This window comes from Otolemur garnettii, unplaced genomic scaffold (assembly GCF_000181295.1).
Source record: "Otolemur garnettii isolate 467f Iridium unplaced genomic scaffold, OtoGar3 scaffold00181, whole genome shotgun sequence".
NCBI lineage: Eukaryota > Metazoa > Chordata > Mammalia > Primates > Galagidae > Otolemur > Otolemur garnettii.
In genome coordinates this window covers 2,251,849-2,264,381 of record NW_003852576.1, presented here as the reverse complement: position 1 = coordinate 2,264,381, position 12,533 = coordinate 2,251,849, and the positions used below count along the sequence as shown (strand labels likewise).

At 44.6% G+C, this 12,533-nt stretch overlaps 1 protein-coding gene across 1 annotated transcript in view; it reads right to left on the bottom strand.

The window, feature by feature from the left end:
* Positions 1-8,826, bottom strand: part of UCHL1 (ubiquitin C-terminal hydrolase L1) — a 13,400-nt gene extending 4,574 nt beyond the window's left edge. Inside the window, exons 1-8 of the mRNA XM_003800694.1 lie at positions 8,697-8,826; positions 8,564-8,575; positions 7,967-8,095; positions 5,096-5,246; positions 2,715-2,800; positions 2,589-2,636; positions 1,790-1,856; positions 700-758 (exon numbers count right to left, since the gene is read on the bottom strand). Coding sequence (XP_003800742.1) covers positions 700-758; positions 1,790-1,856; positions 2,589-2,636; positions 2,715-2,800; positions 5,096-5,246; positions 7,967-8,095; positions 8,564-8,575; positions 8,697-8,729 — 585 coding nt within the window. The 5' untranslated portion in view covers positions 8,730-8,826. The remainder of the gene's footprint in view (positions 1-699; positions 759-1,789; positions 1,857-2,588; positions 2,637-2,714; positions 2,801-5,095; positions 5,247-7,966; positions 8,096-8,563; positions 8,576-8,696) is intronic.
* Between the last annotated feature and the right edge of the window lie 3,707 nt (positions 8,827-12,533).

Sequence of the window (12,533 nt, the reverse complement as noted above, 5' to 3'; positions counted from 1 at the left end):
CAAAGAATTAGCTATTACTACAACAAATAAAGTAGCTAAACCTTAACAGAATTTTGTATTTTGTCCTAATAAATGATAAATTGACTCTGGAGACTCATTTGTAGGGGGAAGGAGTCTAGAGCAGGTTATCAATTCTTATCCAGAATCAAGAGGTTTTTGTCCTGGATGGTTACACGGTGATCCTGGATCTTACTGTTCTTTCCAGGTATGTTCTGAACCTGTTTCTTTCATTCTGTAATAGTGGACCATGTGGGAAGAAAAAATTCCTGAAGTTAGCTGCCTAAAAAGAATCCGCAGTACACTATCTGCCAGACTGACCCACATCCAGCAACGCTGGAGAGATTAGGAAAGGCTCGGGTTGCTGTTCTGGGAACCTTGGCTATGATGTAATCTGACAGGAGTACAATGGGCACCTTAATCCACAAGGAAGCAAAGCAACGGCTTTCAGGCTAATTCTCACTGTGGACTAAAGACAGCACACGAAACAGATTAGTCGAGGGTTTTGAAGGATCCTGTTTCAAACCACTTGCTATAAAATAAGGCAGATAGAATTACTAAGAAGATCTTTAAGCTCTAAAGACTGCTATTAACCCAGACAACTGATGCTGGCTGTACGGACAGTGTGTTAGCCATTTAGAAGAGATAGTTTAGCCAAAGCAGTGAGGGTCCTGGTAGAAAGAGATGCATTCCAAAGATTACCTGCAGCAGGCAGTCCTCTGAACTGGCGCCATGGTTCACTGGAAAAGGCATCCGTCCATCTGAAACAGAGAAGCCAGGCACGTCAATTTTCTCCGCATGCTTTCTCTTCCTGCCCACGCCCACAGGAAGTTTTAGATCCTTCCGAATACCACTGCCAATCCCATAAGAGGAAGCCTGGGTTTGAAGCAAGAGGCTGCTAATGAAGCTCAAGTGCGCCTAGACAGCCACCCCAGGAGATTCTAATCTACAATCAACAAGGTCACGCACAAGCTCAGTTCTGCCACAGTAATAAAGGGGCTTGTGCCTCATCTCTTGGGAAGGACCACAGAGCAAAAGTCAGACACACAGGATCTGGGGTGTAGAAAAGGTAGAGGCAAGAAGAGGACAGACTTGAGACTTTATCTGCCCTCCAATGACTGCAGACTGCCCCCTGCTCTCCTCTGTCCTTGTAAGCCCACGGGTGTGTCTCAACTTGGCAACACCACTGCACGGCTTTCTCCATTAATCCAAAGGGATGGACCTTAGAAGACAGATAATCTTTCTTGATGCCATAAACCAGTTAACAGAGGTCCAGATCCTTTTTACACAAATAAGGTCATCTTCAGGCACCAAGCCTTTTCCAGAAGTATCCTTTATCTGAAAAGGCTGGTACTGGGGATGCTGTAGGAGCAGATGGAAAGACACAGTCTGAACACCTACACCTGGAACTGATCTATTCTCTTTGTATAGGTTTGTGACCAGAGCCACTCTGTCAGCATGTCAGGTGACTGAGGAAATTGCTCTGGTGGTCTCCCCATGAGACCACTGTTATTGTGGCTTTATAAATAACATAGGGATGGGAGTAAGGGGCCGAGGGATGAGAAATTACTTACTGGGCACAATATATACACCATTTCAGTGATGGCTACACTAAAGCCCAGACTTTACCATTATGTGATGTATCTATCTAACACTTCCATCTCCTAAATCTTTTTCAAAAATCAAACGTTTTAAAAGCCGAGTGCCATAAAATCACACAATACTTCAAGAGAAATTAAGCCAGAAGAACGCATGAAACTATACTGGATCATAAAAGCGGGATGAAACCTACCAAGTTCATAGAGATGGCCGTCCACATTGTTAAACAGAATAAAATGAAAATTCACTTTGTCATCTACCTGAAGAGAGTGGAGAAATTTTATTAAAAATGAAAATAGTTGAACTTGTTCAAAATAAGCTTGCAATTCTAGCAAAATATGCATGAACCCAACTTGCTATTATTTTTAAAAATCATTACAGCTGATATTTGTGCATTTCCAAATACACTAGCCCTATTCTTACCCATTTAGATAGACAGACAGTAACTGTTAGAACAACTCTATGGGGATGCTACTATTACATACTTTTTACTGAGGAGATTAAGGCTCTGGGAAGGTAAGTGTCTCACCCATAGTCAAGATTAGGAGGTGGCAAAGCCAACTGTATGTATGAAGGCATTGTCATCTGATTAAGTTTACCAGTTGACTTGGAGGTTCCATTCAGATTCATGGGGCACTTAAGCCTCCTACAGATTACGTTTGTAGGTCTATCTTATTCTCCCTCACAGTCTGTGAGAAGAGTACTTGAAATGTTCCATTACTAGGAGAGGTATCACTCTACAATACTCATTTGGATCTAAACAAACAACTGTCCATTTAAATTGACTCAAGACTATTTCGACTCCCAGTTAGATTTCTGAAGAGCCACTTTTGCGAACAGGTCTAGTCATAGTTATTTGGATAAACTCCTCTGGCGTTAACCATCTGCAGGTGGGTGACCTTTGCTGATTCCAGTAAGGGTCCCTGCCCATGTGTCAGTGGAAACGCAGACAGCACGGGGGCAGCCTGGCTCTGATTTGTGTTTGCATTTACCCGACATTGGCCTTCCTGTGCCACTGCGTCATGGGCTGCCTGGATGGCCTGCAGGAAAGAGAGAATCATCAGCATGAACATCTCCAGGGTTATTTAAAAGCAATGCTCTGAATGGTCGCTTCCTACCTCATTCTTTTCAAAGCACTTGGCTCTGTCCTCAGGAGACATCTTCTCTGTTTCAGAAAGAAACTGCTTCAGGACTGATCCATCCTCTTAAAAAATAAACAAACAAAAAAAACACATGTACTAATACAGATAAAATAATACAAATACGTGCACATTTACTGCTGACTTATACTTTTGCATGGCTGGTGACGAGACCAACCTCATCTTTAATAGGGCCTCCAAGGATGTGGACAAGCTGTCCCTTCTCCAGCGTCTATTCCCAGCAACTCCCCGCTCACGGCATTCAAGCCAAAGTGGCCTATTTCGCCAGCGTGCCAGCTCCTCTTTGCCTCTGCTTCCTGCCGCCACTGATCCCTCTCCCCTTCCACCTCAAACGCATTTCTCAAATCTCTTACCACTTTTCTTTAGCACATAGCACTTACCTATTTGTTTGTAACAAACATTTGCAAGATTAGGCCATAAAGACAAGATAACTTTTCTAATGCTGTATCTGTAGCACTTAACAATGTACAGTTAACATCCACCACGTGGATAATGGATCGTGTAATATCCATGTACACGATGTGACAATCCCATTCTAATCTAATAACAGCTCCCAAACCGAGATTTTTTATTTTATGGTAGAAAATTCAATTTTTTTTGAGATGGTCTCACTGTGTTGCCCTCAATAGAGTGCCACGGTGTCACAGCTCACAGCAACCTCAAACTCTTGGGTTTAAGCAATTTTCTTGCCTCAGCCTCCCAAGGAACTGGGACTACTGGCAACTGCCACAACGTCCGGCTGTTTTTAAGAGATGAGGTCTTGCTCTGGCCCAGGCTGGTCTCAAACTCCTGAGCTCTGGGAATCCACCTGCCTTGGCCTCTTAAAGTGCTAGGATTACAGATATGAGCCACTACGCCCACCCCCAGAAAATTCAATTTTAGTTTTCAGTTATCCAGATAGAAATCTGAAGAACCAAATAGTACAACACAGACACAACAGGCTGGCTGACTGGTGGCATCAATATTTCATTACTGCTCCGAGTGGATAAACCTAAGAGATACTAATTGCACAGTACCTCAAGAGCAACTTGGGATTTCCAGACTTCAATATGAACTTAACTTTGTTAAACCGAGACCATTTTGAAATTTGGAAGTGATAGAAACCCTCTAATCTTTACAAGGAGGTAAATATTTGACACTGTCATTACCATGCTATAAAAGTTACAGCATCTCTGACCTCAGAACACAGAATTAAGTGAGATTTATGCAGAACAAAGAACCAAGCTGCAAAGTTTTAATATGGCTCAATCAAGTCAATAATTGGAAAAAGAAATCCCTAAATGATCAGCATGTTTATGAACAGAGAAGTAAGATCCCTGGTTACTAGTGGTTAGGAAATAAAAAGTAAAAATAAGTTTTTTTAATGTATATTCATAGCAAAGTCTTACTCATACTTTCCTTGTTTAAAAAAAAGTTTTTGATCTGCTAAAGGTTACAGTATAAACTATTAAAATTATTCAATTCCTACCCACTCCCTGCCCTTGTCTAAATCAGGAGTCTGCAAACTACTGCTGCCTATTTTTATAAAGTTTTACTGGAATACAGCCACATCCACTAGTTTATATCTAACCACATCTGTAGCTGCTTTTGTGCTACAGGGATAGACCACTTGGCCCTGAAGCCTAAAAGATTTACTCTCTGGCCTTTTAACAAAGTTTAGTCTAAATCACACACAACAGCCATGTTATTTTAACATATTCCAGTGCTGTTAACTGTACTTCTGACAAGCTTCAGGGCTGGGACCCATTACCCCTGTATCCTCCACAGCATTCGCTGGAGGGGAGCTAAGCCCTGGACTTGACTTGGTTCACAGCTGCATAGTTTGAGGTTTCCACCTGTTGCTATGTCTCCCTGCAGGAACTTTCACACTGTCCTGATGCTCTACACCGGTTTGGCTCTCCTGTTGCTTGTGAACCAATGAAGACAACTAGATGTCTGACTGCCTATTATCTTCTGGCTTAAGATCACCTTGAATTCTCCAGCACTGTTGAGAACTGAACGGCAGCATGTGAGAATCACTACACTAATTGGCCCTCCAGTGTTCAGAGCCCCTGAAGCTGTGTGCACATGCAACAGCCCATCACTCAGATGTTCACTCCATATGTAAGCAGCAAAACCAACCGAGCCTCTTAAATGAGTTTCCTCCCCTTACAGAGTAAGAATGCACTCAAGGATTCTATCTGGGTAAGTAGCAGCCACGATGAAGAAAGGTTTAAAAAATCCTAAGGCAATCGATTTGCTGAATAGACCCTGGAATGAAGTGTCACAGCGACTCTGCTTTCTAAACTCCACATTTTCCAGTTCAAATCAAGGACGACTGGTCTCAAACCCACACGTACCGAATTCCAGTTTGTCTCGGTTGTTGGCCACAGCGTGGATAAGTCCGATGGTGCCACATGAGTTCCCGATGGTCTGCTTCATGAAGTACACTTTAGGGCTAACTTCTTGCCCCTTCAGTTCCTCGATTTGTTTTTTCCTGAAGTTCTCATGCTGTCAATGTTTAAAACATTTTTATATCTCAAAATGAAAATGTAGAGAACAGTCGGCAAGTACAGTGAGTTCTAGCACCTACAGGGAAACACACGTGGGATGTGTGACCAGGAGCCGTGGTTCTAGATGCGGTGCCCAGAGGGCCCGTCTGCCTCCCACACCCACGCCAGGCTCCGAGAGGTCTCGAGACTCCACCCAGATGCTGCAGTGCAGTAACTGCCTTGGATGGTGCCCAAGGCTCCGTCTAGACACCACTGCAACCTTCTGTCAAGAAGCCAGCAAGCAAGAGACCAGTTCAGTATTTTCTTCAAGACCAACAACTGTGTTTCACATCCTAATCGAGCTTCAGCCAATTTAATGCCCCACAAGAACACCAGTGAGTTTATATTTCACCATTCCTTAAAGTTGTGTTTCTCTTCTGTTGAAATACACTTCTTGAAAACAAACCAAAAAAAGCCTAACTATTAAAAGGACCAAGCCAAAGAAATTACCTATTCCCACCCCCCTTTTAAGAGGAGGGACTTTACAAGACCAGGAGGTGATGCTGAGGTCAGATTAGCAATTTAGGGAAGAGAATGGAAACTGGAAAATGAGGAAGACCTCTGTTTAATGATCCTGTCTGGATCTTTCACTAACAAGTTTAACGACCTTAAGAGTTGACTTCTCAGTTAAGTAATGCCATGGAAACACCTACTTCTCACAGCCAGCAAAACTCACATAAGACATCAAAAGCATTTCTGATTCTATTAGCTTTGCATTACTCTGTACATAGATGTGAAGTTCAAGCTTGCTGTGTGGCACGAACGGAAAGTTCTTCTGTCCCACAAGATCAACTTAAACTCCAACTAGTAGCACATTCTCACATCCTGTCTACCAGATCCTTAAATTATTACTGAGTATTAACACGTTGCTGACTGGTCAGGAGTTACCTGGTAACATGAATGGTTTCTGCATATAATTGCCGGTCAAGTATATGTTAAGTGTTTTCACTTTCTAGGCTAATTAGATATAATTTTTAAATGGGACAGCCCCATCCTTTAGGGCTGTTTGAGCTCTTGCACAAAGATATTTCTATAGATATTGCACCATCATTTAAAATCAGATTTTAGAAGTGGCCCATTCAAGATGTTAGAATATTTCCTTTTCTTAGTCAAAATAATATGCAAAATTATCTTCTACATTACCATTAGCTTGTTTGGAAGTCAATCCATGGAACCTCAATTCTCCTTAAATTTGCTTCCGTGCTGTGCCCAGCAGGCATCTGGGTAGCAGGTAAGTGCTCAATAAATCTGATAGGTTGAACTGCAGCTAAGGAACCAAGTGTTGAGCTTGTTCACACACAGCCATTCAAACTAGATGTTCCCTAACAAGATCCACTTGGCCCAGCAAAAGGGAAACCCGGCTGCACCACTGCCTCCCAGAGGCCTTGGCTCTGAATGCTGCTCAAAACCCCCACGTCATCATGGTGGCTCTAATAGAACAGCTCTGCGAGATGCTTCAGCAGAAGCAGGAGATGGCTCGATGTGGTCATCAAGGAAGTTAATCTCACCAGCAAGGATTTGCCAGCTCCCTTTCTGCCCAAGTAAAGGCTTTAGCAACAAAAACATGTCAGTGAGATTATCTGAATAGCTCTCGTGTTTTTAATCCCCACAATACTTAGCTGATTTACTAGAAGGCAGGCCTGGAACTTCCCCTACAATTTGGTTTTAGGCTGAAGATGCTTCTAGAACATCTGGCCTTAAGATGGTGTTTCAGGTGGCCTCATTCTTTGTTTGCATGCTTCAAATGCTAATGTTCCAGGTTTTGCTAAAGCCAATTTCAACCATTCCCAAGTCGGGGATCAAGTGACAGGAACAGAAGATAGATATCGCTGTGCTAATTTCTGGGATTCCACACATCACAAGAAAACAAATATCCCACCTATGCTTTTATATCTGATGCTCGGTCTTTGAGGCACATATATCCATACACACTTGTAGGTGGGAGACTATCCACCCGGATCACGAGAAGGTGTTTAGGGCTGTGCTAATTAACCCCCTATTTCCTTTAGCTACCAGGTCAGAACAGGATGGGAAAGCTGAGGAAAGAGGTTTCTGCACAGAAACCACGCACACACAAATGGCTAAACTTTAAGATAAACAATGGAGAGGCTGAAAACCATGTGCAGGTTTCAGGGAGTGGTGGGGTGGGAAGAATCCCCTAAGTGCATCAGAAACCCAGGAAGTGGAGGCGGAGAATTAGAGAACCTGACAGTTTCCCCGTGATTCAGGCAAGCCCTCCTCTCCTCCATTTTCTAGCTAGGTGAGCATCTGAGAATCAAACAACAGTTGCCAGGTTACAGCCCTTAAAGGGAACCAAATAACCATTCCCCGCGTGGAAGGCTCCAAAAAAGCCTAAATTCGCGCGAACGCATGAGTAGGATGAATTACTTCCCCAGCTGACTGGAATGATGTAACTGAAACGCGGCCTCTCTTCCAAATTTAAAGCAATTCTAGATGGATGGGCGACGAGGCAATAAACGCTATTAGAGGTACCCTAAGAGCAGGCACCTCAAAAGGGCAGGCTCCGCCCTCCCTGGGAGGTTCGTCCTTGGTCTCCTCCCCGGAGGGAGCGTCAGGCTGGGTCCGCGCGCCCAAGCCAGGCGGGGACCGGAGCCCTCCACGCCGGTTTGGGAGCAGCGTGCACCGCCGGGACCCGCGCATCCCGGGCCCCCGACCTACCTGGGCCGTGAGCGGAAACAGCAGCAGCAGCGCGCAGGCGGGCGCTGGCACTGAGCCCAGAGACTCCTCCTCCAGCCCCAGCACGTCCGCGAAGCGCCACTGCCCGGCGACCCCCAGCCGGGCCAGCACCTGCGGAGGGGAGACGAGCGGCCAGGCGGACAAGGACAGAGTGGTCACGAGGGCCCGCGGAGGGCGGGGCCCGCACGCAGGCCCCCTCCGCGCACCCACGCGAGCCTGGGAGGAGCCCCGGCCCCGCCCTGCCGCCCCCACCCCAGCGGGCGCAATGACACAGCACAAAGCGCGGCCCACACGTGGCTCCCGCGAAGCCCGTGGAGACGCGTCTCCGCTGCCCGCGCCACGCCCTCGGGAGCTCCGCCCGGCGCTCGCTCGCAGCGGGGCGCAGCCTCCTCCATTGCCCCCCGATCGGGTTTCTTAGAATTACCCCCCAAATGCAAGGGTAGAAAGAGAGTGCCCAGCCCCCGCCCCGCCGCCCCTGGAGCGCGCAGCGCGCAGCTCGGTCACAGCCCATAGCCAGAGCCACTGGCGCCTCCGCCTTGGCGCTCCCGGGGGATAGAGGCAGCACTAGACGCCACTCACTTTGTTCAGCATCTGAAAGGCAAAGGCAAAGAAAAAAGAAACGATAAAACAAGACCAGCCAGCGATATGGCCACCTGGCGAGGCCTGCCCCTCAGCCTTGCGCTCTCTGGGCCACGGTGCACCTGGCGCTCACCTCGGGGTTAATCTCCATCGGTTTAAGCTGCATCTTCGCAAGCGAACAACCACGCCACCACCCAAAGAAGACGAAAAACAGCCAGCGGAGCCGCCCAGGCTGCCGCTATAAAGCGCCGGCCAGACGCACTGTGGATGCCTGCGCAGGGGGAGCAGGGGCAAAACCAAGCGAGGGGGAAACGGCCGGTCGCCGCCGAGTGGGTGCGAACCCCCCGTACGCCGCGCAGAGTGGTACGGCCTGGTCCCCAAACCTTGCAGTCTCACTCGCCGGTGAGATAATCTGGTGGTTGTGGAGATGGGTTTTGTTGGTGGGTGTTCCTTGAGTGCATGGAATGGTCCTTTTGCTGGCATCTTTAATTTTTGGAGAAGTTTCTGGAAACCCACCTTTCTGCCATGCCAATCACCCGAAAGCTTGGGTCTCTGACGCCTTGAGAAAAAGCACAAATTTCAACAGGTATATATTTAATATGAATATAAATGTGTGACCCTCAAATGTCGCAGCAGTTTGCATTTAACCTTAAGCAGTTCATCCTCCATGTTAAATCAAACCAGGACCAAGGCGCGTGTTTGATTGACTGCCTAAGAGAAACATAATCAGGTGTATTGACAGATAATGCCTTAGTAATGCTGATGTAATGTGACTTCCCGGGGAAGAAATGGTTGGTCATGGGGAAGGGGTAGAAACCTGGGGTGATAACCAAACACAGAGAGGAAAAGATAGGTATGATATCGTACGGGAGGCCGTAAAAGGAATAACATTTCTGAAGAATGGGAGGCTTTGAAAACAAAAACATTCTGAGTTCACGGTAGAATACTCTCAGTGAAGAAGAAAGGGAATGACAAGTAAAGCATCCACTGTTCTCTAATATTCAAAAGATGGAGAGAAAAAGCATATACTCAAGAATGAATAAAAAGAGGAACTAAAATCTGTAAGAATTATGCCAGGAAAGCTAAACTGCAGAAAGAATGAGGCCTGCAGAAATCCTGAGGAAGCTAAGGGATGGAGAAGCCTGGGTGTTTTTTTAAAATATGCTCAGAACAAAAAATGCTGGTGGTGAAAGAATAGACCTGCCTCTTCGGAGGTCCGAGGTGGACAGATAACAAAGGGAGGGGAGACAGTCCTCACTGGCCGAGTTATTGCCCCTGCTGTGGCGCCTGGTCTTTGTCATCTCCCTTAGTCCTTAGAGGAGCCAACGAGGGAACTCTTACTAGCGCTGTTTTACAGATCAGAATTCGAGACTTAGAGAAGTTAATTGGCTTAAGGTTACAATTGGAAAGTAAAGCTGGGAAGCCCTGGTAAATTGGGCTCCAAGAGGCCGTTTTCTACCCAAGACTCCATTGTAATCTACTTAAGTTTCTTTCTGTGTGTGATGGCACACACCTGTGATCCCAGCTACTTTGGAAGTTGAGGCTGGAGGATCCCTAGAGGCCAGGCGTCCAAGATCATTTTCACCATTAGAAAATGACCTTCACACACAAAAAAAGAGAGAGAAAACAACATTAGAACTTAACAGGTAAATTTTTATGCATCAATAAAGTTGTTAAATAAAAAAATGTGAAGATCCAGACAAGTGAATAGGTTAAATTAAGGGAGTTCTTGCCTCTAGGCAAAGACAAATTACCTGCCCAATTTACTTTATTCATTCATTCAACAAATATTGATAAGGACCCTACTGGGCTTCTGCTGACCACTGCTCTTGGAAAGCTTGGAATTGCAGATACAGAGGTGAACACAGAAAATATGCATGAAAATTTCCCTCCTGCCGTCTTTAACAGCAAAGAGTTCTGGGAAAGGGAGCAGAGATCAGGAATATGGAACTCCATAGGGGGATCAGGCTTTCTGAAGGCAGTGAAATTTAATCTAATGGTTAACGGACAAACAGAAGTTAGTAGTTGGCAGTTCATGCCAAAGAAACTAGTCAAAGTAGTCATGAAATCACTGTCAGGAATCTTTGTTGAAGGCATGCATTCATTCACTCAATAAATATGTATTGAGGGCCCTTCATGTGCCAGAAAGCATCAGAGGAGTGAATAAAACAACTTTCTGCTTAAAGGGACATGCCAGAGACTGGACGTGAACAAATCTGAACTTGATCGTTAGGAAAAAAAAAAAAAAGTAGAGAGTGAGTGTGAACGTATTGCTCAAACTGTAGGCCAGGAGATTTTATATTGGTCATTAGGCAAATAGTAGGACTCATTATGTACAACTCTAGAATAACAGGATGGATGAATTCAGAACAAGTTTTGCCAGCCAGAATCGATTGATTGATGATTGATTGATTGTGTGGGGTGGGGTGGGGTGGGATGACTATTGAAGGGACAGGAAGAACCCTGTTCTCATTTTGGGCTTCATGCTGCTGGGGTTGGCTTTGGTTGCCATTATAGATTATAGTTGAATTGGTTTTATAGTTTAATTGACTCTGGCTAAAAGGGGGGCTGCTGAATGGGGTTACTTTAACCTGTAGCCACCTGACAATGGTTTTAACCCTGACTCGTGCCATTGTATTTGATTAACGAGATTGAGTGCATACATGCAAGCAAGAATAAACTATCTAAATGTCAAATTATGAGATTTAGAAAAGTAAGTTAAAAATAAAATGATTTAAATTTCATAGGGCTTGGGGTGATGGTTGCATAACTTGTGAACATGTTAAAACAAGTGTAAGGCTGGGTGTGGCAGCTCATGCCTGTAATCCCAACACTTTGGGAGGCCTCAGAGAGAGGATGGGCTGAGGCCAGGAGTTTGAGGTGAGCCTGAGTAACATAGCAGGACTGTCTCTAAATGAAATGAAATGGCTGGGTGTGGTGGTGTGTACCTGTAGTCCTAGCTACTTGGGAGGTTGATTTCGGAGGATTTCCTGAGCCCAGGAATTCAAGATTATGGCGAGCTATGATTATGCCACTGTACTGTAGCCTGGGTGACAGAATGAGACCCTCTCTCTCTTTCTCTCAAAAATAAAAAAGAAACTTTAAATGGATTGATGCATTTCTATAACACTATTAAAGTTTTAATAGGGATATGTGTAAAGCTGTACATGACAATTACCATAGTACAGTTGATCTTTGTTTTTTCTTCATTCTGTGGTTACAAAGATATGAAAAAAATCAAGTGAAAAATAAGTCATAAAAGGTTGACTCTATAACCATTTAAAAGTAAATACATGGAGATCAGAAGGAAAAACATTAAAAAATCAATTAAACATGTAAACTGGCTTTGTAAGCATTTTAGGTGGTATAATTTGACTGTAAAGCTAACACAGTCTTCATCTATACCAAGAGTGAGGGGTTCAACTTTATTTTAATCACACTTTGTTCCTGCAGTACTGCCTTAAGAATGTACCTGAACTCAATGCTGTGATTGATTAGTCATGTCTGCGGTAAGTCTGAGAAAAGAAAATGGGAAGGATGATCAGATATTTGCTGCCCTTTGATGACAGTACTATTCACAGTCTAGTCAGGGAAGGAAATTCCCCCCACTGAATTGGCCAGATTATCACAGGATTATGATGTCCAGTGCCTGACTATAATAAACACTCAATAAATCCTTTTCAACTGAAAATTTTAATGACTATCCTTCAAGAGAGATGCTGACATATTGGAGAGCTTACAGAGAGAATGAAAACAGTGAGCAAAAGTAGTTGGAGAAACAGAACACAGCCTGTGATGCAGAGCAGAGAAAGGACTTTTTCTTTTTCCCTGGAGGAGGGGAATTACGTGATACTTATGTTCAAAAGTTTAAAGAGGGAGAGAGTACTCTTTAGGTTTACTTAACAGAATAGGAGAAAGGTAGAAATCAGAAGAAAAAAATTATATAAGTGAGCACTTAATACTTAAAGTG